General features: G+C 41.4%; 2 protein-coding genes across 4 annotated transcripts; both read right to left on the reverse strand.

Moving 5' to 3' along the window:
- Window positions 1-6522: 6522 nt before the first annotated feature.
- On the reverse strand, window positions 6523-17296 carry rpz4 (rapunzel 4). 3 transcript variants are annotated; one of them, XM_069656508.1, is made up of 3 exons: window positions 17245-17296; window positions 9209-9272; window positions 6523-9032 (listed from the first exon to the last, which is right to left on the reverse strand). In XM_069656508.1, exon 3 carries the CDS (start codon window positions 9016-9018, stop codon window positions 7846-7848), a length of 1173 nt encoding a protein of 390 aa, XP_069512609.1. In that variant the 5' UTR covers window positions 9019-9032; window positions 9209-9272; window positions 17245-17296; the 3' UTR covers window positions 6523-7845. The 3 variants fall into 3 exon arrangements, with proteins under 3 accessions (XP_069512609.1, XP_069512608.1, XP_069512610.1); XM_069656507.1 differs by lacking the exon at window positions 17245-17296 and adding an exon at window positions 12841-12927; XM_069656509.1 differs by lacking the exon at window positions 17245-17296 and adding an exon at window positions 11530-11590.
- Window positions 13184-16948, reverse strand: rpz5 (rapunzel 5). The gene is made up of 2 exons (XM_069656505.1): window positions 16701-16948; window positions 13184-15686 (listed from the first exon to the last, which is right to left on the reverse strand). Exon 2 carries the CDS (start codon window positions 15617-15619, stop codon window positions 14438-14440), a length of 1182 nt encoding a protein of 393 aa, XP_069512606.1. The 5' UTR covers window positions 15620-15686; window positions 16701-16948; the 3' UTR covers window positions 13184-14437.
- Window positions 17297-27904: the final 10608 nt, after the last annotated feature.

Raw genomic sequence — 27904 nt, forward strand, 5'->3', positions numbered from 1 at the left:
GGGAGAGAAATCAGTCATGAGATCTTTTAAAGAGTATCTTTAAAGGTGGAGATGATGTCTGGAGGGCTTGCATAGTTTGTGCTGGTGTCACTAAAGCGCCATAGTGGAGAGTTTTGTCTGCCAGCAGCGCCAAATAAGCCTGTCTGATCTTGCCCAGACTTTGGTATGTGGTGATGGAAGACAGGGATGTCAGAGTGACAGGGGTGGGGGTGGGGACCAAGAGGTGCTGAGTGAAAACAGGTAGTGATAACAAGTCAAGAGGTTTGTGGTTTTACCTGCAAATTCTTCAACATCACTCATCAGTGCAGAGAAGGAGTGGTGACTCTGCCACTAGGGGCCAGCTTCAGGTCCACAACCCCTCCTCCTGCACCACTGATAAAGTACCTCACTGAAAGCTGTAGATGAATTAGTTTGGATGTAGGCTGCAACATCTGACACACAATGAAGTCCCTTGAATGTAGATCAAAGATTAAACATGGACTCTTCATGGGAGCACAGCATTAACAGACTAACTTCATTGGGTTGTCTTTGAAGTCTCCTTGACTTAGTATGGCATCAACAGACTATGTCCCGTTCCTCATTTGACCCTAATCTACTCCTAATGTTAAAGTAAGATGCATTCAGGGGCCTGGGCAGATGATGCATCTCAGAAACCTAGCCCCTCCCACAAATCTTCTGATTAAAGCAGGCCGATGCAAACAATTTTTTTATTACCCAAAACGATTCTTGTTGCCAGGACGACTGAATTAAGGCCGAGATGAGGTGACGGGTAGCACCACAATGTCTTCCTGCAAAGCGAGCGAATCTTTTCGTTGCCTCGTGATGTTTGTCTGCGTTCCTCAGGTCACCTGATGGGCCGGACTCAATGCAGGTCTGTGTGGCCAAATCATATTCATGGAAGAGTAATTCTGGTCTGATTAAAAGCAGCACTTCGCCTATTCAACTGTTTTCGTATCAGCAGCCCCTCAAACCCACCTGGGCGCAGGCAGAAACCGGCCTGTAGCAGCCCTTTCAGACAGGACGACAGAGCCGAGAGGTCACGCCAAAAATGAATGATGCTTTTATTTCTATTATGTTTTTTCTGCTGTCATTTGACTTCTATAGAACGGTCTTATCTGGTATTCAGGTTCACAATTTTGTAGATGCACAAGTTTAGAGTCTTAATAAAAGTTTTTGATCCTCATTAACCAAATAAAAAATGGCAGCCATTTTCGTCTGACATCACTCTTAGGGTGAGAAGATAATGTGGTTATAATGTTGTTGTGCTGTGTCTTTAGGTTCTTATTTGTGTTAAATTTGAGAATTTAAAAAGAGTTTTTATTTGACAACTTCCTAATTGATCCGAAACTGATAAGACAATGGAGTTAAAATATACTGTTAAAATCTGCAGGGACATCGGATCATATTTCAAATGAAAACAACATATCGATAAGCTGTTAGCTACTGTCAGACTACAGCTAGCATTAGCATTCAGCAAATTATTAGATAATATTGTTACATGCTGTAAATTGCTTGAAAAAGGTTGAATGCTAACGTTAGCTTTTCTCTGATAGAAGCTAATGGGTTATGTTGTTTTAACAAAACTTACTCGACTATCATATTGAACATTTTCAAAAGGCAATGTTAGCATTCAGCCCCTTAATTCCACGCTAACGGAACTGTTAGCTAGGAAGTGGCAGAATGCTAACTTTAGCTATTGTTTTAACGGTAGCTAGCTATCAAATATATTTTACGTTTAAAAAGGATGATGGTCCCTGCTGATTTTCACTCATTGTCTTTAAAGTTGGAATCTGGAAGTGTTACAATGATATGAACTATTTCTCAGTTTATACAACTTACAACCTGGAAAACAGCCATATGACATTATAACAACATTTGGGCCTCCCACTCTGAGCGTGATGTCAGAGGAAAATGGCTGCTATGTGAATATGGTCAGTTGGCTCATTAATAGCATTATGTATGTTTTATTCCCCTTAATTAGTGTTTTTATGTTATCTTTTGTTAAGTCTTGGTATTGTACATTATTCTCCTCATGACATCCTCAACATTACCCACAGGTCAAAGTTCAGGTCAGAGTTGTAAAATCATAAAAAAGTTCACTCTAAAAGCTCTCAGCATTTTTCTGGCCACTGCAGGCAGCTTTTTACAGATATTTATCTCAAAAGTACAGACTGTACGCTAACTGCTCAGCACCACAGAGTTAGCAGCTAGCTGTTGAACACCGTGTAGCCTTTAGCAGCTTAAGGGCCCGATCAGACAGAACGTGTTTTGCAGGCGTAAAACGCGAGGTGCACTGCACTGCCTTTTTGTGAAAGTAAACACCTGATCAGACAGAGCGCGTTTTAGCAGCTGGGGGCGGCTTTTCCCCCCCTGTTGTTAAGGAAACCACCGAGTCATTTGCTGTCATTAACCTAACCGTTACATTGTAAACTGACAGAAGGCTTGCCTCTCCTTTCATCCGATTGGACAATGAGAAAAAACCGCCATGAGGTTGTGCGCTTTTCTGCTTTGAGTTGAAGTTTTTTCAACTTGAGGCACTCGGAGCGTTTCCTCAAAAACGCGATGCGCACAGAGCGCAAAAAGCGAGGCGCTCTGCAAAGCAAAAGCAGCATGCAAAAAGCGCCCCTCTCATTGAAAACAATGACAAAAAAGCTGCCCCCAGCTGCTAAAACGCGTCCTGTCTGATCGGGCACTAACAGAGTAGATATATTTCTCAGGAGCTGGTAGAGACCAAAACTGAGCTACAGGCTCAAATGTTGGTCTTTAAATTATCAGATGCACACAAATATAACAACAAATGAATGATAGCATAGCTCTGTAGAAGCTGGACGTGTTAACACACAAATGTTAGCCACATTAATTCAAAAGGTTGATAATCTAAGTGTTGTGTTCACTTCACGTCAGTTTGTTTGTAACATATCTAGAGCATTCTGAGAAGTGTTCCCATATTGCAAATGTTTGTCAGTGTTTCTCCTTGTTGATCTTATTCAAGCTCTCTAAGCTTTGTGTGAAACTTGCTGATGAAGCAGCATGTGGGCCTCAGATCACTGAGCATTGATGTAACTGGCTCAGTTGCCAGTGGAAATTTGGAAAGCACTTGAGAGAGATTTGCTTCGTTAAGAAGCAAATGGGAAAGTTTAAATTCCTTCTGTCTCAGTTTTGTTCCATTGGCAAATAGGTATCCAGACAACAAAGTCTGTCTCCTCTGAAAGCCCTGCTTGGTAATTAGTATTTTTCCAACATTAAAAGACTTTCTGAAATCACTTAATTTATGTTATTACAGAATTGCTTGTATTTTCTCTTCTCTATGTTCCTTTTCTTAAAGCTTCAACTCCATGTCTTTGTCCAAGTTATTGCTCGTTTATCACAGTCTGTTTTTTCTCTCCTGTGTGTTCGACTCTTCTGTGCCTGACTTTTTCACAATCTCCTTTCAGTGTGTTTAGACTCACAAAGGCCTGTGTGAATAAATGAAACACTTTGAATGTGCACTTGAGGAGGAATAGATCAGGATACAGAGAGGTCTCGACAGGTTCCAAACCTTAGTTTAGCTAAACACATCATAAATAAAACCAGTCACCGCAATAACAATCAAATATCAAAGTAGTTATGTCTGTGATGTGTAAGCGCTTTAAACAAAGAGTGAGTTTTATCTTTTCAGACTGGGTCATTCCAGAAGCAATGTGAAGATAAAACTTCACAAGAATTCACAAAAAAACCCAGAAACCTTTATATTTTTTTCTTTCCCAACTTGTTACCTTAGTTGTGACCTCTCGATATCTGGAGTTTTAGGGGAAACCCAGGTTGGGTTTGGATTGGACACCAACTCCACAGACACCTATCTCTCCAGCATGTTAGACTAACTAGTTATTTCTAGTGAACGGGAAATCTACATAAATAGCTCCAACAAAGGAAATTGTCTTCATTTGGCTTTTTCTTTTAGACTGTCATGAAAGGTCAGAGGTCACCTTTATCTTCGCAGTCATGACTTAGATCGAATAAGATGAATATAACTTAATTTATCCAGAAGGATAGATGAATAATATGAAATATTTGCAGTGATACCAAGAAGTAGTTGATGATGATGACTAAAAAACAACAACAAAAGAATAACGCCCTGTGCACAGCCTGTCAGCACCACTGTCCCATTGCACTTGAAGCTGTTTGTTGGCACTTCCTGACTTCGTTCCCGCCTGTCTTGATCGTTGCTTGTGTTGTATTAACTCTCAGGTGTACGTCGCTTTGCAGAAACGCAAAATAAAATTGTAACATTGTGTTGTAAGTAATAACAACTGAGCCAATGATATTGAAGGTAAATTTTGTACATGATAGTGAAAGTTAAAGTAATATTGTACATGGTGGGTGGCCGTGGCTCAGTGGTAGAGTCAGTCGTCTTTCAATTGGAAGGTCGGAGGTTCGATCCCCAGCTCCCTCAGGCTACATGTCAAAGTGTCCTTGGGCACTGAACCCCAAATTGCTCCTGGTGGCATAGCCAACGGTATGAATGTGTTAACAGATTGACAGTTTACGTAGCAGCCTCTGCCATCAGTGTATGAATGTGTGTGTGAATGGGTGAATGTGATATGTAGTGTAGAAGCAGCTTTGAGTGGTCGCAAAGACTAGAAAAGCGCTATATAAGTACAGTCCATTTACCATTTACTAATAAGCAGCAGTCTTGCACATGATAATGCGCACTATAAATATAGGCCTTGATATTGAAAGTTATTATTGCACTTGATATTTAAAGGGTTAAATGGTCAAAACTACGTCCAGGAAGCAACAACTTGTGATTTCTGACAGTGAATAATCACCTTTGATCATAAAGTCAACATAGTATAATAATTCTGCATTAAGGTTTATTCTGTATGAGACAATATCATATACACAATATACACACACCCTGTAGTGACTTCTGTTTACTTCATTTCTCAGGGTTTCTTTTTGTTTCTGTCCAGTCCAAGAAATTTAGTAGTAAAATAGATTTAGACGACAATTTCTGACCCACTTGTTTTCCTTTGCACTTGTTCATTTTTGTCGGTTCACTTGACCCGTCAGTGTGATGTACTGCTGCGACATGAGTCTGCATATGCCTAAGATAGAAAAGCCACAACCACATAATTATAGAGCACTATGGGTGTTTCCAAACTAGCTTACCAAAACATCCCTTTTCTCTTTTCTTTCTCTTTTTTTAGGCTGTTACATTTCTCAACAGGACAGTTTGTTATCTCAGTGATACGTTGGTCAGTATCACCTCTCTGCAGTGGAATTAGGTTTTATTCTCTTATTTCCTGGTTATTAAGAGAGTTTTTGTTGTTTATCGGTGCATGTGATATTTGAACGGGTGTGGTTAAACTTCCAAAATAAAGTTATATAACACTGCCGCTGTTGTTCGATACTGGTTTGACAAGGTAGCAGAGGGGCTGACAGGTAAAGTAGCAGCCATGATGAATGGTCTCTGACAGTGACACAAGTCCAAATGAAGTTTATCTGCCCTAATGATATCTGATATCTGAACCTTCTGTGGAGGGGGAGACCAATTTTTATTATGTTTTCCTTTAAGAATCCTGTTAGGATTAATGGAAAGTAAAAAACAAGCAATAATATACTGTAAATAAATATTAACAATATAATGTAGTTTTAAGGCTGCTTCCTCACAGCGAGAAGGTTCCTGGTTCGATTCCCATTTCGGACGTAGCGGGCCTTTCTGTGCGGAGTTTGCATGTTCTCCTGGTGCATGTGTGGGTTCCCTTCATGTTCTCCGGCTCGCTCCCACAGTCCAAAGGCATGCTCGTTAGGTTCATTGCTGACTCTCAGAGCCCTGTGATTGACTCGCAATCAGTCCAGCGTGTACCCCGCCTCTCGCCCGATGACAGCTGGGATAGGCTCCAGCCCTACATGCGACCGCGAACAGCATAAGCGGTATAGATAACGGATGGATGGATGTAGTTTAAAACATTCTTTGTAGTCATTTGTAATTTAATCGTCTACAGTCAAACGGCCGGCATTAAGAGGTTCAGAAAAAGCCAAACCACTTTCCTTTATTACTTATTTATCTTCTTATTTACGCTGCACAACAGCATGATCCCCTGTATAAATATATGTGACAATTAAACGGCCCCTGTAGGTGTTCGTTAACAGGAAATTAATGACACTATAGGAACATACAGTTATAATCTATGTCTTCATACAAAACCTTATCATTGTTGTACACTGTATATTAACAGACACATTGCTGCAGGTACACATTTTGATGAATGACTTTTACTGCAAACAATATGTTGAACATGTTCTGCTCCACTGTATACAAAAAAGGCTGTGATTTAAAACTGTTTGAATTAATAATATTGGGATAGTTTCAGGTGTTTTAGTTAGTTATTGATTACAACTCATGCTGATGTCCTCATTTACACAGGTTAAGTCTCATTTTAGTACATTTTAATATACGTTTAAAACCATCAGTCTTAATCCTGCAACTAGACAAGCCGCAAGACATTCAAAGAACTATAAGAACAAATGAAGTCTGTCTGAATTGATTTGGAAGATTTATTACAATCATTGCTTTGGTGTACCGGCAGCTCACAACCCAAATATACTGTCTGAGGATACAAATAATAAAGATTGTGCAACATAAACACTCCACCAGATCTGTTACAGTGAATATAAGGCTTGTTTTGGTCTGATATTAAAACATAAGAATACTTTTTCTAGACTTAGATGTTGACGTAAAAGATACACAAACAAGGAAGAGACACACAGGCGGTGTACAACAACACGCAGGATATCTAAAACAATAAGGTCAGTTCTGCACAAGGTTACATGTATAATCTGTCTGACACCTTTTATAGAAGTAGTGTCAAAGTCATCGTCAGATTATACGGACTTTGATCCCAAACCTAAGATATATATTTTCCCAGTTTCAACCAACTGTTTTTAAAAGTGAATCCGCTATAAAAGTACAAAAGTAAGGAAGTTCAGAGTTTCTCACCACCACACAGGTAATAGAAAAATAGCTATGCTAGGCATCTGTATGTAAACAAAGTGATGCGATCACAACGCCTCAGCATGCTCGTGGCAGCTGGTGTAAATAAAGTTCACTACAGCTAATGTTATTTTCTCTTGAGCCTACTTGTGCTTTGTTAAAGTTGTACAGCAGCTAGTAACGGGTATGTTTGTCTGATAAATAAAAGAGGTGAAATCCAAATGAAGGCTTTTACCGTCTCTGTAAATGTCTGGAAACACTTTCTCTCATGGCCACAGTGCGAGGTCACTGCTTATCGGTACCAGCAGGACGTTATCTCTGTAAGACAGCTGGAGTCTACTTCAAAAACTTTACAAGCATGTCCCACTTAAACAAAACAAACACGTCGATGTGAAATATAGTTGTGGATCTTTTTCTGGAATCTCTCAGCGACTGTAAAGTTGCACGTTATTATGTCGACACTGGGATCTGATACAGCCTAAACAAAGAGTACGCTCTTGTCTGCTCTGAGAAAGAAGTACAGCTGCATGTGGACATCATTATCAGTTTAACATCAAGTTCATGGAGCCTTCTTTTCCTTATCCTAATGAGACGAGAGTTTAGGATCCAGGATGTCATGAGCTGCACGGAGCGTGAGCCCCAAAGAGGACTTTTTGAGATATTTGGCTTCATTGATAAATTTGCATTTGCACTTGACTTGATGCATCCCAACTCCTGCAAGAAACTAACAGTGAACAAATCATAGCAAAGGAGAAAAATGTACATAAAAATAGAGTATCAGAGAGGAGAAATAGGGTGCTAAGGCCAAGCAGAACGGCAGCAATAGACTGAGAGAGTGATTGTTGAGAGTTCTTTCAGTGCCCAAAACTTCAAGCCGAGTGAACGCAGACGTACAGCGGCTTGTGCTCCTCCCAGTAGTGCAGCTCTTCTGTGAAGCTCCAGGAGCAGGCCAGATCTTTGCTCATCTTGACCGTGTGAACCACGCAGTCGCCCGGCAAACTCTCAAACAGGAACTCTGACAGACTCACCACCGAGAGTCTCTTCTGACTCTGGATCAGCTGCTGGATCTGATTCCCATCCACAGGCTCGGCCGAGGAGCTGTAGGACACCACGACGTTCAGTTTCTCATCCGATGAAGGGACCTGGAAGCGACTCTTCCCTGCCGGGCAGTGGAAAGTCTTCTTTTTGTTTAAGATGCCTGAAGGGGACCTGAATACACGCACGGACCATCCCACCCAGTCATACTTCTTCTTTAGCTTCTCTATGATAGCATCAGCTAGCTGCTGGTGGGTTAAATCCTGATGGTCTCTCACCAGGCGGCGGCAATCCAGCTCCGCCTGTGTGGGGAAGCTGACGATGCAGTCTTCAATGACAGCATTCATTTTCTCCTGGACAACCTTCATCTTCTCGCCCCATTCTTTCAGAAGCGCATCCTCCTCATCATATCCCTTCAGAGCGGCGTGGCCCAACAGAGCGATGAGCCCGATACAGAAGAGCTTCTTCAGCCTGGCGCAGAAGTCCTCCAGTGGCCGGCGACTTTTCTCCTCGTAGTTCAGCGTGATCTCAAGCACGGATTCCCCAGAGAAGTTATCTCCTGTCACAGAGTTGTAGAGGGTGTCGAGGTTTTTATCACCGCCAGATTTCTCGAAGTGGTCCAGGAAAAGATCCTTCTTGACCTTCCGGAACTTGGGTTTGGCGTTGAGGATGTCCATGTACTTCCTGAACTGGTTGGTGATGTTCTCCTCCACTGGGAAGTACACAACATTCAATCCGCTCTTCTTGATCTCCTCTGCGATGCGCTGAATCTCCTCTGAGACCACCTCCAGGCGGTCCCTTACGTTCTGAAACTGCTCCTTCATGTATTTAGCCTCTTTGCTTTCTACATTGTCCAGCGCCAGTTTGACAATTGGAGCGGCGATGGCGAAAACAGGGAAAAGGTCGCCGGCGAAACTCGCCACCACTTCAGCTCCCTGTTCAAACACTTCCATCACATTTTCCACCACATTCTTCTTCTCCGATACAAGCCTCTGTAGTTCTGACATTTTGCCGACGTGTTCTGACAAGAGAAAATGTTTACATGGTCAGACACAGTAAACATCGGTCCTGTTGTGATTTAAGCAAGTGAACCACTTCTAACAACAAAGTAAGAGGTTAAAAAACTGAACACAAAGTGAGGCAGCCATGTTAGTTCTACTGCATGACACAAATGTTGGGTTTTCTTTATGTACTTACAGCTCTAATCCTGCGTTGTTGGACTGTGGCCTTCTCCCTCGCTGCTCTTACAACACAGCAAAAACTGATAAGGAAAGAGAGAAACAGCCAAGTGAGCTTCAGGTCTGGCTGCTGGCCACACCCAGTGAGCAATGAGTCAACTACGCAGAGGGAATTCAGCCATGCCGGAAGGCCGGTACGGGTTAAACTGTAAGATGTTTACTGTTAAAGGGCTCAAAGTTTACATCGTTGACATTTTAAGAACGGCAATGAGGAAATAGGTGATATTCATCCTTAAAAAGCTCTATAGTATCACTCTATGTACAGCTTGACTTGTTGGAGACAAAATGGAGGAGCACTAACAGCAAGCTAACCAACTATAATCACTCAACGCACATGTTTAAAGTAGAAAAGATTGTTACACATTATGTGTATGATATGTGCCACTATCTCCCCTGACTCGCTGCCTGCACCATTCTCAAGGTTAAGTCTGAACTTTAATGTTTAAAGGAATAGTTAAACTTCTTTGGAATTTTAACTTCCGTCCCCAGAGTTACAAGACAAGATAAATAACACTCTCCAACAACTGCCTGTTAAATATGACACAATAGCTTTGAGACTGTTAGCTTAGCTTAGCAGAAAGACTGGAAGCAGGGGGGAACAGCTAGCCAGCCTTGTCCAAAGATTACAAATCCCACTGTTAGCACCTCTTCATCTCACTGATCATGTTATAGCTCTTAGTTTTTATGTGTTCAAAAAGCCAAGTGTCAAAATAACAGTTGCAGTTTTAAGTGGGGCTATGTCCTACTTCCTGCAGTCTCCAGTTTTTGTACATGAGATTGTATTCTTACAGAGACAGGCTAACTGTTTTCCCTGTTTCCAGTCTTTAGGCTAGGCTAGGCTAGGCTAGGCTAGGCTAACTAGCCACTGTCTGTAGTTTCTGATAACAACATTCAGCTAATAAGGATGAGTTCAAAAGGAATAAGGCTGCTATATGTTTGAAAGTTTGTAAGTGAACCTCTAAAGGTTTTTTGTGGCCCTTACACGATAGTAAAAAAACGTGTGTTGTTGATATGAAGGAAATGACTTCCTCTCCAGCACTTAAAAAAACTAGGAGTCTATTAGATTTGGATAATAAGATGTCATAATAACAACTCCTTATTGAGGCCAGGAAACAGGGAAAAAGCTGACTGTTAAAGACAACCAGATTGTCTGCCTGGGCATGTTCAGGCATGTCCTTATGCAAAACTGGAAATGTGTTATTTTGGTGGAAATCCAACTTTGGCACAAAGTAACGGTACAGTCATCCACTGTTTCCACAAACTGAGTCTCACATTCATTGTCTATAGTGCAGTCTAGAGAACCTGTCGTCACGTGTTTTCATTAAAGTTTCTGACCGTCAGAGTGCTGTTCATGTTCAGTATTTAAACTGTGACTGAAGGAGAAGCAGTAGTGTTGTTTCTCCCAGCCAGCCCAGTCAATAACAGTGCAGCAGGCGTGGGAAGTGATTTAGTATAAGAGGTTAAACTTGCTGGGCAAGGGTGCGTTTCCCAGTGAAACTCAGCATGTTACCACGGCAACAAGACAACGGAAAATAATCAGTCAGCTAGTTCGAGTCTCTGCTGAGGTCTGCTCTGCGGGGTTTTCAAGCAGTGAGAAGAGGGTAGCACCTATTTATCAGCCCAATGCATCGCACACCTCTGCAGCAGTTAGACACATCTGCAGACAAGAAGGATGTCTAGTGATCAAATTCCAGCATGGACACGGATCTGTCTGATGTTGCTCAAATTCAAAGAATAGTTTGACATAAGGTACACTTATTAGCTTTCTTGCTGAGAGCTGATGATGAAATTGGTAACATTGTCATGTTTGTCTATTAAATATCGAGTAATAGCCTGCATCTAGTTAGCTACCTTAGCATAAAGCGTGTTAGTTAGTTAGTTGGTAAGTTAGTTAGTTGGTAGTTAGTGAGATTAAAAGGTGCGTGCAGGCAGATAATTAATATCTTTGGGCAGAGCTAAGCTAGAGGTTCCCACTGTTTCCATTCTTTGTGATAAGCTAAGCTAACCAGCTTTTTGCTGCAGTTAAAATTTTAATGGACATGCATGAAAGTTGTATTAATCTTCTCATCTACTCGCAGTAAGAAAGCCAATAAACATTTTTCAATGTACCAAACTAGTCCCGTAACAAAGCATCCTTTGATATCAACCATGAAGCTCTACAAATGCTGATATGTAACATCATAATTTCCATGTAAGCGTTGAAAACAAAAGCAACAAAGTCAAGGATATTCCAGCAGGATGTTAGAGCATTTACAGATATGGTTTGTTATTGGATCTGACCGTGCTAAAACTGTGATTCCTGTTCTCCACTGATGTTCTCTGCTCTCTCAGCGTCCCAGGGGTTATGTAACTGCAGACTGAGTGCATGTGAATCTCCTTCACAGACAGTTCAAACATAAAAGTGGAAGAAATCAAATTTTCAGAGACAAAGGGCTTGATGTGCAGTTTGCATACCAGAGATATGAATGATAAAAGTCTTGTTTTTACTAATATCTCCGCTAATAATCAATAATATACATTAGCGGGACGTAAATGAGTACATTTACTCGTCCTGTACTGCACTTTGAGGTACTTTATAATTCATTTCAAGAGGGACACTTTATATTCCACTTAACTGCATTTTAAACACTAATACTACTTTTCAGATCATGTTTTTCTTTCCTACCCTATTTGTCAGGTCGGGACCCCTCACATCTATCTTGTGACCCTATGCGGGGTCCCAATCCTTAGTTTTTGAACCAAAATGTGTCTAAAACTAGCTCCACTTCTACCATTGCTGCATCTTGATTTATTAATATTACCACAAATAAAATGTATGTCACAGGGGACCTTTATCTGCAAAACAAGTAGCCTACTTTTAAAAGTTGTTGTTTCATGTTATTACGATAAAAAACAAAAATGACCGGAAGTGAAACAAATCATGTGCATGCTGCCTTCTACATCTTTAAGGGTTCAAATATGTTCATGTTTAATTTATGTTTTGTGCCGGAGCTTCCTCTAAACACAAAGATGACCACCCCCTCCCTCTGCCAGCTGACCACTCAGCCTGACCACCGAGAGAACAACTAAACGATCTGTTAATGCGTCCTCTTAATGGAAACAATATCGATCTGTCCGTGTACAAGGGCTCTAATTGTATCACTTTGCAGCCTTAGGGCAGAGAGGCAAACAAACATCGCAGGTTAACACAACAGATTGCGTTTTTGTTAGGTCGCATAACAAGTACATAACGCCTTTAGAAAGTTTGACACTTCCTGGAAAAAGTAAAGCGGTGCCACCCCAGAGCTGGCAACCAACGCCCATAAAAGTACACAGTTTTTGTTGAAGTGCGTTGAATATTGCAGATTCATCTAATGATCCACTTCACTTTATTAAATGAAGCTGCGTTAACAAGATATACAAGAGTATTTGACGCTTTTAACAGCATTACGCTGCGTCAGGAGGAAAAAATGATCGATTATGTAACAACAGCGCTAATAAAGTCGATCATTTTGAATCTGTCACGTCCTAGTAAAGTATCCTGTCTTTACCACGCAGTTAATCGTAATGTTCCTGACTACTATGAGGCATTTTTAACAGGAGTACACTCACCTTCAAAAGTTTACGGAAGAAATAGTATAGCTTCCAGACTGTTTGTCTTCCTATTGGTCATGTAGCTCTCGTGTTACAGAGGAGAGGCACACCCAGTCAGACAGACAAAAAAAAGTTGGGTGTTGGACAAAGAAAAGTTGATAGCATAAGAGGTTGTTGCTGTGGCGAAATTATAACAGGTCAGCCTCCACCCATTTAGTAAACAATGGCGTGCTATTAAAGCAATATTTACCGTTGAATTTGCTTGTTATAGTCAGTAGAACATTACAGGTGATGCTTAGCCATGACTTTGAATAACTATACTCGGTTTAAATTAAATAATGCATACATATAATGGACTAATGATTACCAGTGATGACAGAAACATTCATATTTGTTGTTTATTGCAAATGAAAGTAAAATATACATATGACTCTCATGGAAGATTGTGGAAGATATTTTGATATACTTTTGCACAGAAAGCAGCAGAAATATTCAAATTAATTTTGATTTGTAAACATTTATTTAAAGGGCGATATCAAATAATCTACAATAGTATGTTATTTATTTGTGATCTAGTATAGATTTGATTTATATTCTGGAAAATCAATTATGAAACAAAATTGACAAAATAACATCTGTCAGCTAAAGATGAAGCTAAAACCAACAGAAGGCTAGCTTAGCTTAGCTTAGCTTGATATAAAGTGCCAAAGCAGCCTGGCTCGCACCCAAAAAGCGTACTTATTTTCATATAATATCTAACTTGTTAAATCAGTTTAAATACTGAAGTGTACTTTTTGGTTTTACAGGAGATTGTGCGTCACACGACTCCAGGAAGCTACTGCAAAGAAATAGTCATTGACATGATCACACTTTTCATACTGTTTCAACCAAAAAGATTGGTGAACTTTGACCTTTTGGTAAGTTTTGGTCAACAGTTTACTTTCGGCAGAGCCAGGCTAGCGTTTTCCTCTTGTTTCCAGTTCATACGCTAAGCTAACCTAACTCTCTCCTGGCTTTGGCTTCACATTTAAAGGGCAGACAAAAGAGCGGCACTAATCTTCTTATGTAACTCTGTAACCCCTAAAGTCCTGCCTGTTATTTTATAGTCCTTTGAATTTCCTTGATCTGGATCTATGAAAGGCCTTTAATGAACAGTGGAGCTTTTGCATATCCAAACAGAAAAGTCTTGATGCTGCGTTACATTTACACAAAAATCACAAAAAAATCCAATACCAAGAGATCTTAAAGGGATTAAAGTGGACGGGTACCTCGGTATAAAAGTGCGGCAAAGCTTCAGGCAACAAACACACTAATATCATCATTTCAAACAACCCTACTGATTTCCAATAGGGACGGTATGATTATAAAATTCATAACACTAAGTCTAAGCTGGCATCGAGATGTATGGCTTCTGTATCATCAACAGCGGAAAGATGTATAAAAGAATAAAAGTCATCACAAGTAAGGCAATGAATCACATTCAAGAGCAGATTACGCATAAACACAGGCGACATTCATGAATACATTTCTAAATTTAATGGAAACATGTCCAGGCCTCTGATAAAGACATTCATGAATCTAAGAATGACGCTTCTCTTTAAGTCTCTTTGTTAGTCTACTCAGAGTGGATACAAAGGTAGGCCCTTTTGTGTTTTCCGTAGTAGTAACAATCCTCGTGGAAGTTGTTGGACTGCACCACCTCCTTGTAATGGCTGACAGCATGGACCAGGCAGTTGGGGAAGCTGGTGTTCAATGAAAGAGCCAGTGCCATCATGTTCCCCTTCAGCTTCCTCGCCTCGATGTTCTCCTGGATCTGAATCTTGTTAATGGGCTTGGGGTCAACGCAGAAAGAAACCACCACTTTGATCTTGTTCTTGGTCAAAAAATCAAACCAGTTGGAGCCCCCACTTCCGTGGCACTTCTTTCCTGCCAGCCAGTTGAAAAAGAAAATGCGCTCCCTGTCGTTGAAGGCTCTGATGGACCACTTCACCCAGTCGTATTTTTTAACAAGTGAATCCAGGATGGTCTGGGTGAAGTCGCTGTCCACCGTGCCGGGGTTCCCCTGAAGCATGTGCTCCACGTCCATCTTGGCTTGATCGGCAAAGTTCTCTGTACACTCGTCCACGGCTGCTTTCATTCGCTTCTCCACATCCTCCATCCGATCCTTCCACTTCTTCACCATCTCCTCCCCAATCTCCCCTTCCTTGAGGGCAGCATGGCCCATGACGGCAATGATGCCAACCACAAAGAGCTTTTTTAGTCGAGCGCAAAAATTCTCAACTGCCCTCCTGCTCCTCTGCTCTATTGTGACGACTGTCTCGAGCATAGGGTCTCCTGAGAGGTTCTCCCCGGTGACAGAATTGTAGAGGGCGTCCAAGTTCAAGTCACCTTCAGTGTTCTCGTACTGGATGAGGAACTTCTCCATCTTCTTCTCTCTGAACTTTGGATCAGCGTTGACGAAATCCTGGAACTTTTCGTACTGGCTCAGCATATGCGCCTCTCGATCAAAGTTCTGCTTGTCCAGCGACATCCTCTGCAGCTCCAGGGCAATTTGATCAATCTCGTCTTGGATTCCCTCAAGTTTCTGGTTGACAACTTCGAATTGCTGAATCAGGTAGCGAGCCTCTTTGCTTTCCGGGTTGCTGAGTAGCTCGGCAGAAGCCACGAACACTGCCTCCAGGACGGGGTGAAGCTGGCCCACAGTGGCAGCGAGCACCTCCGACGCTTGCCCCATGATCTCCACGCCTTTCTCGACCTTGTCCCTGTTCTGCACGAGCCAATCTGCCACGGTGTTCATCTTTGTATCGTGTGTTTCACGCTTACTAAGCTACTTTGCTTTCCACAGCCAAAGACTTTGCTGGAGCCTGAAAGAAGAAGAAACATGAAACCCTTGTAAAGTTCATTATAGTGTGATTTTTTTGACATTTCATTAAGAATTATGGCGCTCATTCTTCTGTTTTTCAGTTCCGTTTGACGAAGCACATGTAATCAGCTGACTTTAAGTCATTTTTTTCCCACAAGACATTTTTCTGACAAACAAAACCCTACAATAAAGCAAACGGCAGGTCATGTCAGCACACGTAGGCATCCAGTTTCATGCCGCACCCTCACAGCCTCTGCTAATGACAGGGACTCTTTTTTTTTTAAGCCTTAGTGGCATTGAAACAAATCCAAAAAGCTCATGAAAGCACACAAACGAGGCACACATCGATGGCAACTCAGAACAAATATCAAACATGGTGTGTGTACTCATGAATCATGACGTGAAGTTATTGTGCAACATTGCAGTACTGGCCCTTTGGGATGTCATTTTACTGCTCTAACAATAGCCAAGACCCAAAGCAAACACAGATGTTCACAACATGGTAGAAGAGGGGGATTTATGTGGTCATGATAGTACGATTTTCAGTGTAAAGAACCCGAGAGAAATGACTCATGTCGTGTTCCCTGGAGGCCGTATTCAGTTTAGTAAAAGGCACACCCAAGTCTGAGGGAAGAAAACCCCCACCAGTGCACTTGTCCAATAAAGTAATCACACTCATTATAACGGCCTTAATGTAATTAAAGCACATACAACGTTTTTTTTAGAGTTTGGTGTAAAAAAAGACAAATACAGGTTTATAATAGCACAACAGAACGTAAGCTCACCAATAATTGCTGCAGTGATGAGGTCAGTGGTGTCGTTTTACAGCCTTTCTCTACTACTGATCTGATTAGATTTACTTTATAATTCACTCACATGCCATCAGAGCCATTTGATCTTTTTTTTTTTTGCTAATGAGAACAACAAAAAGTGCACCATTCAAAATGTGTATTTCCACAACAGATCGAATTCCATTCAACTAAAAACAAAAAAACAATTTAAAATAAATACTTACAGATTAATTCTGTTGATTTGTGCTTGAAAATATCTTCAACAAAAAGTTTGTTCTTCTTTTAGCATTAAAAGTAGGAAATCTTTATTGTTAGAGGAAAAAAAGGCGAGTCCCACACAGCACTTGATCAAACACTGGTCCACCATTTCAGTGTGATAAGCTACACAGCTACAGGGCTTTAATAGAGACCACGTCAACAGTCCTTAACAAGAACACGTCCCCCAAGAGGCTCATACCCACCTCTGGCATTCCTCTAGAATTTGAGAATTTTTGCAGGAAAAGAAAGAATTTCACTGATGAAGAAATTTAGGTATTTTTAAAAACAAATCCAGTTAAATCAGATTTTAATGAGTTCTGATGAAGTCCAATTTAAAATAAAGTGATAGAAGCTGGAGAAAGGAAACTTATCAGAGTTTTCTTTCTCTTTCTTTCTGCCTTTCTTGCTCCTTTCTTTACATTTTATGGAAAACCCAACTTTATGTTAATGTAATGAAGTAGATGATGGAGATGCTGAAAAAAAAAAGAAGAATTACAAAATAAAACTCACCTTTCTTGCTTAATATCCAACAGGCTAGAGTCCAGTTTTTCAGCAGTCCAGCTGTGCCTGTGAGAACCAGCCTCCTTGATGATGTATATATAGCCTCCCTCTCTCTCTCCCAGTGTCTGTCTGTCTGTCTCTCTCTCTCTCTCTCTCTTGTCACTCCCCCTTTGGAACTCCTCCATCCAGTTCACAGCATTCCTCAGAAACCCACTCAGAGGGATGAGGGGCCGACACTGACACAGATAACATCCTGTAAACACTCCCCATGCAGGGACACCGTGCACCCTGGGAAAACTTAAAAAAAAAAAAAAAAAGAGGGACTCGTTTCTCCCTGTCTGTGTGTGTGTGTGTGTGTGTGTGTGTGTGTGTGTGTGTGTGTGTGTGTGTGTGTGTGTGTGTGTGAGGGAGGGAGGGAGAGAGAGAGTTAAAAAGGAGAGCAGTTGCAGAGGGGTCCAGCAAAGCAACCCATGAGGACAAACCCCTTTTTGTTGTGGCTTGAACAAGGTTGCCATCGCAACTGCCCTGCTTCCTCTCACTTTTGTGCAACTGTGCATGCTTTAAAACTAAATTCAGCTTCTTTGCAAGACGTTGGGATCAACAAAAACATAAAGTCTTACATAAAATGCATTAGTTAGACATGCAGGCTAAGACAAGTTTTCTGAAAGGCCCGAAAATGTTGACGTCCTTCCCTCTGACTGATTATTAGTGATGGAAAGTGATTGGCTACCTCATTAAAGCATTGCAAAGAGGGTTGACATTTGCCCTGCAGAGGCAGCTCTCTCAGAATCAGTCCGTCACAGAGCCGCACAGTGAAAGAGCGCCTGTGTTCCCGAGGACACACCACGACAGTCAGAGCTCACTCATGGCCTTTGTGCTTTATAAAGCAGGCGGTGACACGCGCACCCAAACGTCGCTGTCGGAGACAGGAAGAGGAGGGAAGCAACAAACTGATGCTGGTCAGCCGAGCAAGAGGAGGGTCCTGCGAGCACGCCCGCCACCGCCTGTGTCGTCCCACTGTCAGATCTCACACTTGACTCGCTTGTGAGCATCAGAAAGTGCAGAGCAGCTTTCGCAGGGACTCAACGGTATGTGGCGTGATGGGTGATGCAGGGTGATGCTGGTAAACACACACTGTGCAGGGCCTGAGCGTGATGTCACTCAGCTGGAGTACCTCTCTTGGTCTCTATCAGTGTTGTGCTGTTGTTTTTTTCCAGACATATCCCTCTGAAGATCTGACAAGTCCTATTAAAGAGGCTCGGCCTGCAGCGTCAATGGAAAGTGTTGAATAGTAGAAAAGTTCTGCCTTTGTTGTTTTGTTCAGACTCACCAGGTGGAAACACGAGTGAAATATTTGAGATAATGAAAGCCAGCTGTGCATCTAGCTGTTTTGTCTCGCTTTACTCAGCATGTTAGCAAATCTCTTTCATGTTTGTGTGAAACAGAGATGCTTAAAAGTCCACTTCTTGATGCACAGATAGAGTAGAATAGAGCTGTAAATAGATGTTTTCAAGCTAAAGCCACATTTCCACCCAAAGTATCGAACACTTTCAATCCCAGGAGTTACTTTTTGAGGGATTGAAAGCCGAAAGTTGTCTGCGAGTTACAAAGGTCTAAATACGCAGGAATATTAGGAAAATGAGTCTGCTGACGTTAGAAATTCGTCACAATGCAATCCTACCACAAAAGTTCAAGTAGGCCTACTTTCAGAAACTACAAACCCCGAGCAGGAACCTTTTGGGAGGGTTAAATAAAGACCCTGGACCCTGCAGTGGAAACGCAGCTTCAGAATAACTTTATTCTTTGCCTATTTATAATATTTGCATGAACAATACAAGCTAGAGGAGGTCAGGAGATTCATGGAATCTGTAAAGTTACAATCTGTCATTCAATCTCGTTACAATAAATCTAATAGCAAAATCCAGCGACAGGTTGTTCTGTCTTTCTTGTTTTTGTCGACAAGCTGAAATGCTAAATGACTTCCTGGTCTGCAGAAGCTATTGACCACGTTCTATCTTTTTGACCTTGTCCAGAGGCGAGTGTTTCCTCTTCACCACAAGATGTCTCCTTAGCTCGCAGGAAAAGCCCCCAGCGGCTCGCCCCATCAGAGAATATATGCAGCATTTTCTGGAAAGGGTTGGTGCTTGAAAACATCAATAGCAATGATTGTGAGACTAGAGAAATCATTTGTACAACTCTACAGAAGAGTGAGCATTACAACACGAAGATGTTTGCTCATAGGACGGAACACAGGAAGATTAAGATAGTAGAAAATAGTAACTTAAATTATGGCCGAGCTTTAAACAGAGAAATGTTGAGTACCTGCTCAGACCAGGATGTTGTGCAAATCTGCTGAACAAACAGTGCAACCTCATTAAGCAAACCTGATCTAAACCACGACACATGAAAGAAGCTGCAAAGAGACGGATGTTAAGTAATGTGTGCTAACAGACATTTTCTCTCCTCCATACATCCACACCTCAATCTTACATCAGCGTATCGAAGGATTGCTTCACAAATAGAAAGCTGTCAGTGGGAGAGACGGGATTTAGTAACCGTCACGCTGGATTTTGGCTGACTCCCATGGGAAAATAAAAGTGGGCGGGGCTGACAGGTTGGAATAAAGCTGAGCTGTAAAAATAAAAACGTTAAACCGGTGTAAGGGGAATCTGGATTGTGGGATATTGCCAGAGGCCGAAACCAGCAGGAAGCAAGCTGCTCCCTTCCCCGGCACAGATTATAAGATCGATCTCTGGGCATAAAATCAGGCCTTTAGGAGCCACAAAGGACCCCCATGAAGCTGAGGTCAATTAGAAGAGGGGTGGAATGCTCCACTGACTGCTTACATATGAAAAAGCTTCAACCTCGGAGACACACAGCACTGGGAACGACTTTGCATTGCAGGATGAACTCTAATGTTGAAATAAACACATGTCTTGTTCTGTTTCACACCCAATGACACAAATAATGACAGATCTGACTTGCAAAGTGATCCTAACTTGCAACAGGACACACTGTAAGTTGGAAAGCCAAAATCTGCATACCCAAAGGGGGAATTTGGGTCTGAGTGACCCCCCATCAGGGTGAATGAGCTGCCCCCCTCCTTTTTACATACCACTCAGAGATAAGGAGCACACCCATCCCTTTCATGCAGAGAGGCATTGTTTGAGTTTAATGACATTAACTTAGCGTGCCTTAAAGTATCTGATTTGAGGGGGAATTGCTGCCCCCTTATTAGCAAAATGGCCGGCACTTTACTGGACTACTAGCCTCCAGTTCAGAACGTACATGATGACGATAAAGAAGCATGCGTACATGCTCTGAATGTTTGAAAGTGCGCTCAGTTGAGAGGGTCTGTCCGGCTGAGTAGAGATTCAAAGAGTCGTCTGCAGTTTTTTACAAGTTTAAGTAAATTAATTGATGACAAAAAAGACGAAGCCCAACAGCCACATTTCATGAAACCACTCCAGGGTTTTGCGTCACAAGCTAGTTACCGGTCATCCAGCAGCAGGTAGCTAGCTAAGTAGCTAACACAGCTACCGTCACGTAACTTAACCTATTATTTTAAAGACAAATTGTTCAAGGCCCCTTTTGTGTATTTAACATCACTATATCGCTAGCTTTTCAATTAAGCTGAAACCAAAAACTTACATTTTAGAAGGATGCATCGGGTGCATCCTTCGAGGCCCAACGTATCCCCAGATTCACTGCGAGCAAAATCGAGAGATGGCTGACTTTTACGCAGTTGAGAAATACACTTTAAATGTAAAAGTTTCTGGTTTCAACTCAATCAAATAGCTAGCGTTACACATGTTTAAAAAGATGTTGAAACAGATTATCTTTATAATAATTGTTACAAGACGCTTGTTATGCTGGCTAGTTAGCCTGCTATCTACCAGTTGCTAGGTGTCAGGAGCAGCGTTTGGTGATGTAAGGGTAAAGGTGGGAACAGCTGGTGACACAAACAGGAAATCCTCTGTAGACCAGACCGTCTCATTTCAGTTCGGCTTTAGCGGCCTACGCAGGCTATGAATGACGCATCCTCTGTTTCAGTTAAGTTGTGAAACTAGTGTACTAGTAGTGATAAAGAAACACATTTGACTCGGCGTGACTTTATTTAAATCAGGCCTTCAGAGATTTTTTTTCTACACTGTTTTTAACAGTCTGTAGTTTTGGTGTGTCTCAACAAATGGTCTTGTAACTTCAGTGCAGAACAACAGAGTGTACTCTTTTTCTTATCACATCAGTGTTAATAAAGGTTTTGAAGTTTCCAGAGGAACTTCCTTATATACATTTGTTTAGCCATCAGGCTGTGAGTTCGTCACCCCAGAGACCACGCCTCGAGAAGCTAGCTTTAACCTTCTTGTTAGTTGGGTCCTCCAGACACCACCCTCTGAGAATGACACCTTAGCTTCTTTCATCTTGGTTGTGTATTGCCCTTTGCTGCTTTATCTCAATTAGCATAGCCCTTTTGGTTAGCCCTTTGTTTTCTGTCACCCAAGATATATATTAGAGAGGTTTTCTACAACTTGCTGTGATGATCTCTCTCCACTGCGCAGTGAATACAACTCATCTGAACCAGCCACTGAATCGGACCTGAAGATTATTAATTTCTTCTACAGGTGTGAAGGTAGTTTTATTTATCTTATTAATTCTACCTTTATTTAACCAGGAGAAATCCCATTGAGATTAAGAACCACAGTTACAAAACTACAAAGTTAAAACACAAACAAAAAGACAAATAAAAAGATTAAATTTACAAGCAAATTATAAAAAGCAAGTGCATGTTGTGGAGTTGGCCTCAAGAACTCTCAGTTTGGATTTAAAAGCGCTCAATGAGATTAACTCAGTTTCCAGTCTTTCTGCAACATATTCCCTGCAAAAGGTGCAGAGTGAAACCCAGTAGTGTTTTCAGTCTGAGTGCCGCCCGCCCTCCCACTTCACTCTCCAGATGTTTCCAGGTCACAGACAACATGGTGCTCAGGGTCTGACTGAAGCATCACTCAGCCTGAAGAGGTCAGGGGAGGGCAGGGCCAGAGGGAAAGTGCTTCCTCAGCTCACTTCGAGGCCAGTTTCATGGAAAAGAAAAGTGAGAGCTGCTATCCGTTCCTCTCTGATTATCTTTACTGCTCATCTTGTGTTGAAACTTAAGAAGCGTGTCCAAAGTCCAAAATGACAACAAATCTCAGGAGAGAATAAGAAGGCACTTCATGACAACTTATTACCGTCCAAGGATAATTTTTTCAATTAATTCAATCAACTGTTACCATAGCTACACCGACTGTATCATACACCAACACATTGTCACTTATCTCTCCCTAGCCCTTTATTTATTGCTTTAATCACAATTGAACTTTGACCAGCCTGTGTCACCCACCAACGATCAGTATGCACAACAGCAGCGACACACAGCCTTGATAAGCCCATCTGCCACTCAAGCAAATCAATAGAAAATCATGTTAGATCCGAGGAAACAGACAAAGGTTTAGTTGCCGGAAGAATGCGACTTATTGATTGCCCAAGAGTCCATCTTTGCCCTCACACGAGAGAGTCAAACCGCCTTCATGCTCTGAGATAATCGAGAATACAGTTTCTCCAGCGAGCAGACATTTAGCTTAATCATATTGTTGTATCGCTGATTTACCGAATGTCTCCAAAGACGGCCAGTTTGTATCAATCAAGCTACAGAAGTTAAACTAATTCAACTTCATTTACTTCATGATTTATTCCTTAATATCCCTTTATATCAAAAAACTACTATGTGGCCGATACCTGCTGTCATTTTGTCCTGAATGTAGAGGAAGCAGCACAGGACACATCACAGCGCTGACTGCAGTAATAATCTGCGGGTATGACAGGAAGTCACGATAAAACACAAGAATCTTTATAACAAATGGGCCGAATGTTTAATGTTGCTGCGATGCAAAAGAGAAACTGATGCAGAGGATCGAACATGTTTTACAAAGCAGATCGATACAGCAATTACAGCTGTAATTCACTAATGCTTCTGTGGACAGACAAATAAGCCTAGGGGACTATTTATACTCCTGCTGTAGGGGGGGAAACTCCCAGCACCTCCCTGAATGTTGAGGTTACACATCGTCATCCTCAGGCCTCCTCCTAAAATTATACTGTCGCTGCTTCAGGAAACCACACAGCGTTAGTTACAGAGTGACTCTGACAAAAATGCAACTGCAAAAATGTAGTACAGAAGAAGTTCCTTACAAAGATGGACGGTATGACAGCTTCTCAAAAAACAAGCCAAACCCTCTCTATCGCCCCCTGCTGACTGGCTGCAGTATAGGTCATAAAGCCCGCCTCCTCCATGTTAACAGATGGGACACGAGTCAAACTATAAAATGAAAATACACGGCAAACACATTTTTTTCAAACATGGTTTCTGTCATTATAGTTAGTTCTTATCCTGCTGATTTACGTCCAAGTGTTCATTTTTCTGACAAGTTTAGTTTTAATCAGTTATTTGATGCTGTAAAAAGGATGATTGACAGCTCTGTTGACAAATGCGGCTCCTGCAGCCGATCTGTTATGTATTACCAGAGTGGAGGAGGAACGGTGAGAGGAAACGTAACAAACTGTAACACTAACACTACAGTCATTGAAGTTTCCATATCTGTGAATATCTGTGAATAGGAGCCGTATTTGTCAACAGAGCTGTCAATCATCATTTTACAGCATCAAATAACTGATTAAAACTAAACTTGTCAGAAAGATGAACACTTGAACATAAATCAGCAGGATAAGAACTAACTATAATGACAGAAACCATGTTTGAAAAAAATGTGTTTGCCGTGTATTTTCATTATATAGTTTGACTCATGTCCCATCTGTTAACATGGAGGAGGCGGGCTTTATGACTGCATTATACTGCAGCCAGTCAGCAGGGGGCGATAGAGAGGGTTTGGCTTCACTTTTAGGGAGCTGTCATGTCATCCATCTTATAATACAGTCTATGGTCAGGACAGGTCAGCTCCAGCTTTGTCTTTGCTTTAGAAAACAGACTCAGGGGGGCCTTTCTGGTATTTGCCTCGAGCCCTTAAATCAGTTAGTCCGCCCCTGCTTCGGATCCTCTGTATTTGTTGATGTTCTCATGAGGATTTGATGCAGACTGTGAGGGATTAACCCACTGAAGGCAACGACTCGGAGTGACGTGGCATTTCCTGGTTCTCCTCTTGTTCATTTCCTTTTTTCTCACGCGTACTCTTTTACCTCCCACTCCCCTGGGGTCATTATCCACAAATTCACCTCCCCCAGTCATGTTGCACAAACAGACTGGCTTACTTATGGCTGTTACGGATTAAACCAAAGAAAGTGGGGATTTTCTTCACCAAATGATTTCTTTAAAAATGAAAGCTTTTCTGCTTTTAGTTACAGGAAATGCTTGTAACTTTAATTTATTATTTCCTGATTATTGCAATATGTGTTTTGTTTTCTCTTTAGCAGAACATAGAGGAGCTGCTAAAGAAAGGCAGGATGAGAGAAGACAGGCAGACAGGTAAAGAGCTGCAGACTACAAATGAGGAAATGCAGATGTGTTAGCAGCAGAAACAGAGAGTGAGATATGTAAAGGTGAAATGGTTCAAATGATGTGTGTGTGTGTAGTGGGGGTTTAGACTACACAGCACTCGGGGGTTTGAGTGAGACAACCCGGGGCCTTGAAGAGGGGAGGCAGACAGCGATGGCATCCAAGGAGAAGAGGAAGCGTTGGAGAATATGAGGGAAATTTTGAGGCTCTGCAGATGGCCGAGACACGTGTTTACCAGGCGGTGGATTTCCACTTAAAAGCTTCAGTGACAGATGGATTCCCGCACTTTCATGACGCATTCAGGCACATAAAGGTCCTCTATGGATGTATACAGCAGGTAAAATTAAAGCTTAACTATTTATCTGCATCTTCATAGTCCTTACTTACTTTCAAACATAAATAAAAGGACATTTAAGTTCATGTTGCCTGGTCAGTTGAATACATTATTCTTGATCAAACACAACACAACACAACACAACACATCCATTCAAAGGCGAACAACAAAGGTGAACTCTGATCTGCTGCAGCCGCCTGGAGATCTAATCAAAACAATAAATGCATGATTAAATTAGTCGGAAACTTTATCAGACTGTACAAACAGATAAAAAATAAAAGAACAACACATCTAAGAGTGACAAAATTATAACCACATCAAAGATGACGTTTACTCCCTGTTTACATTTTTGAATTAATTATCTTTAATACTAAAATACTCTGTATTACTAAGAAAAGAGCATTGCTGTGTTTGCAGGTTTTAATATTTAAATAGGTGTAAAGTCAGACCTTATCTGTATGGTACTTCTTGGTGTTCGTGTAATATGTTCTCGAGTGGTTTGGAAACTTCTGTGTTTGGGGTCACTGTATCTTTAAGAGACAGGCCCTTGATGTGTTTGTATCTGATTGGATAATTGACAGAGGCAGCCATCTTGTTGTATGATTTGTTGCACTTTCTGTAAAACACCCAGAGGACGGCACTTTGCTAAAATGTACCCTGTGTGCCCCTGGTAATGTCTGCAAGTTAATTTAAAAGTTACTTCTTTGGTGAGTTAGCATTGAGGTCACTGGTAAAACATTCTTTCTTCAATGTCCACTCATCTGTCGGCCATGTTGGAGGACGTCAGCTCCGAGCCTCTGAACACCTGCATTTCCACCGGTAAAACACAGTCAGCCTGACTCTATTAAGTAGACACAACTATTTACTGCCTTGATTATTATTTTGATTGTTTTATTATTCAAAAACTGAAAGCCCACATTTGTTATATTTTTTGTGAAACAATGTCCACTTGTGAACGTTCCAAAGGAAGTTGGATGCTAGCTGCTATAGCTTTCTGTGCTGTTTTTGATAGAAAACTTATCAGACTATTAACACTGAAGCCTGATTTTTCAAGATATAATCTGCACTTGAAAGCAACCCCTATACATTAGCTGCTAGCTAGCTTTCTGTCCTGTTTTTGTTAGAAAGCTAGCTGGAAAAACCTCATCTGATACATTTTAAAGATGCTAGCTTGTAGGCTAACCAGCTATCTGCTAGCTGCTCCGCTCTTGATCCCTAAGCAGAAACTAATAGTTGTAGTTGCATATTCACTATATTGACAGAGGTGGTAACTCCTCACCATGTACTGTACCACACTTGGGTGATAGTGTTCCTTAAAATGTCACTCATATGCTACTGATATTGTGGCCTTTAGCCTACTAGCCGTGGGAGTAGTACCCTTTACAGCAAGTAGCTTGAAATTAATGCTTACTGTTTATTTCCTGCTGAACATTTATAAGAATAAGAGATTTAGATTGTATTAGTTCTCACTTTAATATCATCAGCTGTTCAGTAAATCATACAGTAACTGTCAATGCTAAAGGCTACTCTGTTTAGGGTCAGGGTCATTAGATTTTTGATACCTACATGAAATAAGAGCATTAATTAATTGGCCTACACCTACCCAAAGCCAACCTGTCAGGTTCCATATGTTTGGTTCTTCTAAAGCAACCTTTGAACACTGCCATATGTTAGACTTACTGGTCCCATAAAATGTGAAACATGAAACTACACAATGTCTGCAAAATCCATCTTCTTTATGTCTTCAACTGTCAGTCTTCAGTCCTTCAGAGTTCTGGGCTCGGACCTGCAGCCAGTGTGTCACTGAACAAATGTTTTAATGCTTTTTATCGGATTAGTCCACTCACAGAGCAGCCGGCCGGTCGATGGTCCACTCGGGCTGATGGGTAATAGCATTATCCTGTGTGGGCCGGGATTGGCAGACACCAGCGGACAGACCTATCTTACCATTGATCGACTCTTCCCTCCAGGGCCACTCTGACGCTCGCCTCCATCCACTGTTTCATTTGTTTATGAAATATTGATATTGGCTGCTATCTCCTCTTGGAGATGAGGAGATTGAGCCTGATGGAAGGGGAGCGTGTGGGGGATGCTGGAGAAGGTCTTGTTTGAGGTTTTGTAACCTCTGTTTTTTATGTGGGGGTGTGTAATCAGTTTATTTCTGCAATTACATCATAATGGATTTTTTTACGTCCTTCGTTAACCCTGTAAAACCCAAATATTAAAAAAAGGAGCTAAATATTTTTCACCTTTTTAGATGTTTTTAGAAGGACTCAGATGCAGGAATTTAAGTTGATTTAAATATTTTTTATGATATTTTTCAGCACAGAACAACTAAGCATATATCATGGATGATAATCACACAACAGTCATATTTTTTAATGAGTAGTTTTCAGCTGTGGACTCCCCCACTGGAAGGGTACCTTAGACATCCCTTTGTTGTGTTTTCTCCACTTTATGTGCACATTAGAGGGCGCTTCGTAACGTTAAAGTTTAAGGGATAAAAGTAGCTTTATTGAGCCACAGCCTTAAAGGGCCAGTGATTTTTGACCTCAGTCCTATCATGCTATTATGAGAAGCTAATGCCATTATGGTAGGAAAAAAAGGGAATTTGGGTCTGTGCCTTTGGAGGACGCTATTCGCTTCTCCAATGAGCCCTGGAAAACCTCCACCAGACTACGTAAAACGCGTCATCTGGCGGAGGCCAGGGAGCTTGTTAAACTACACTTCCTCAATCTAGGACGCCCGCCTCCGATGTCTTGTCTAGTTCAAAATCGTCAGCTTTGAAATGT

The sequence above is a fragment of the Semicossyphus pulcher genome, unplaced genomic scaffold (genome assembly GCF_022749685.1).
Source record: "Semicossyphus pulcher isolate SPU_LCO1_2020_fin unplaced genomic scaffold, fSemPul1.0.p SCAF_9, whole genome shotgun sequence".
Taxonomy (NCBI): domain Eukaryota; kingdom Metazoa; phylum Chordata; class Actinopteri; order Labriformes; family Labridae; genus Semicossyphus; species Semicossyphus pulcher.

Excerpts from the sequence above, each read along its gene's own strand:
- rpz4 (XM_069656508.1), bottom strand. The coding sequence starts at position 9,018 with ATGTCAGAACTACAGAGGCTTGTATCGGAGAAGAAGAATGTGGTGGAA.
- rpz5 (XM_069656505.1), bottom strand. The coding sequence starts at position 15,619 with ATGAACACCGTGGCAGATTGGCTCGTGCAGAACAGGGACAAGGTCGAG.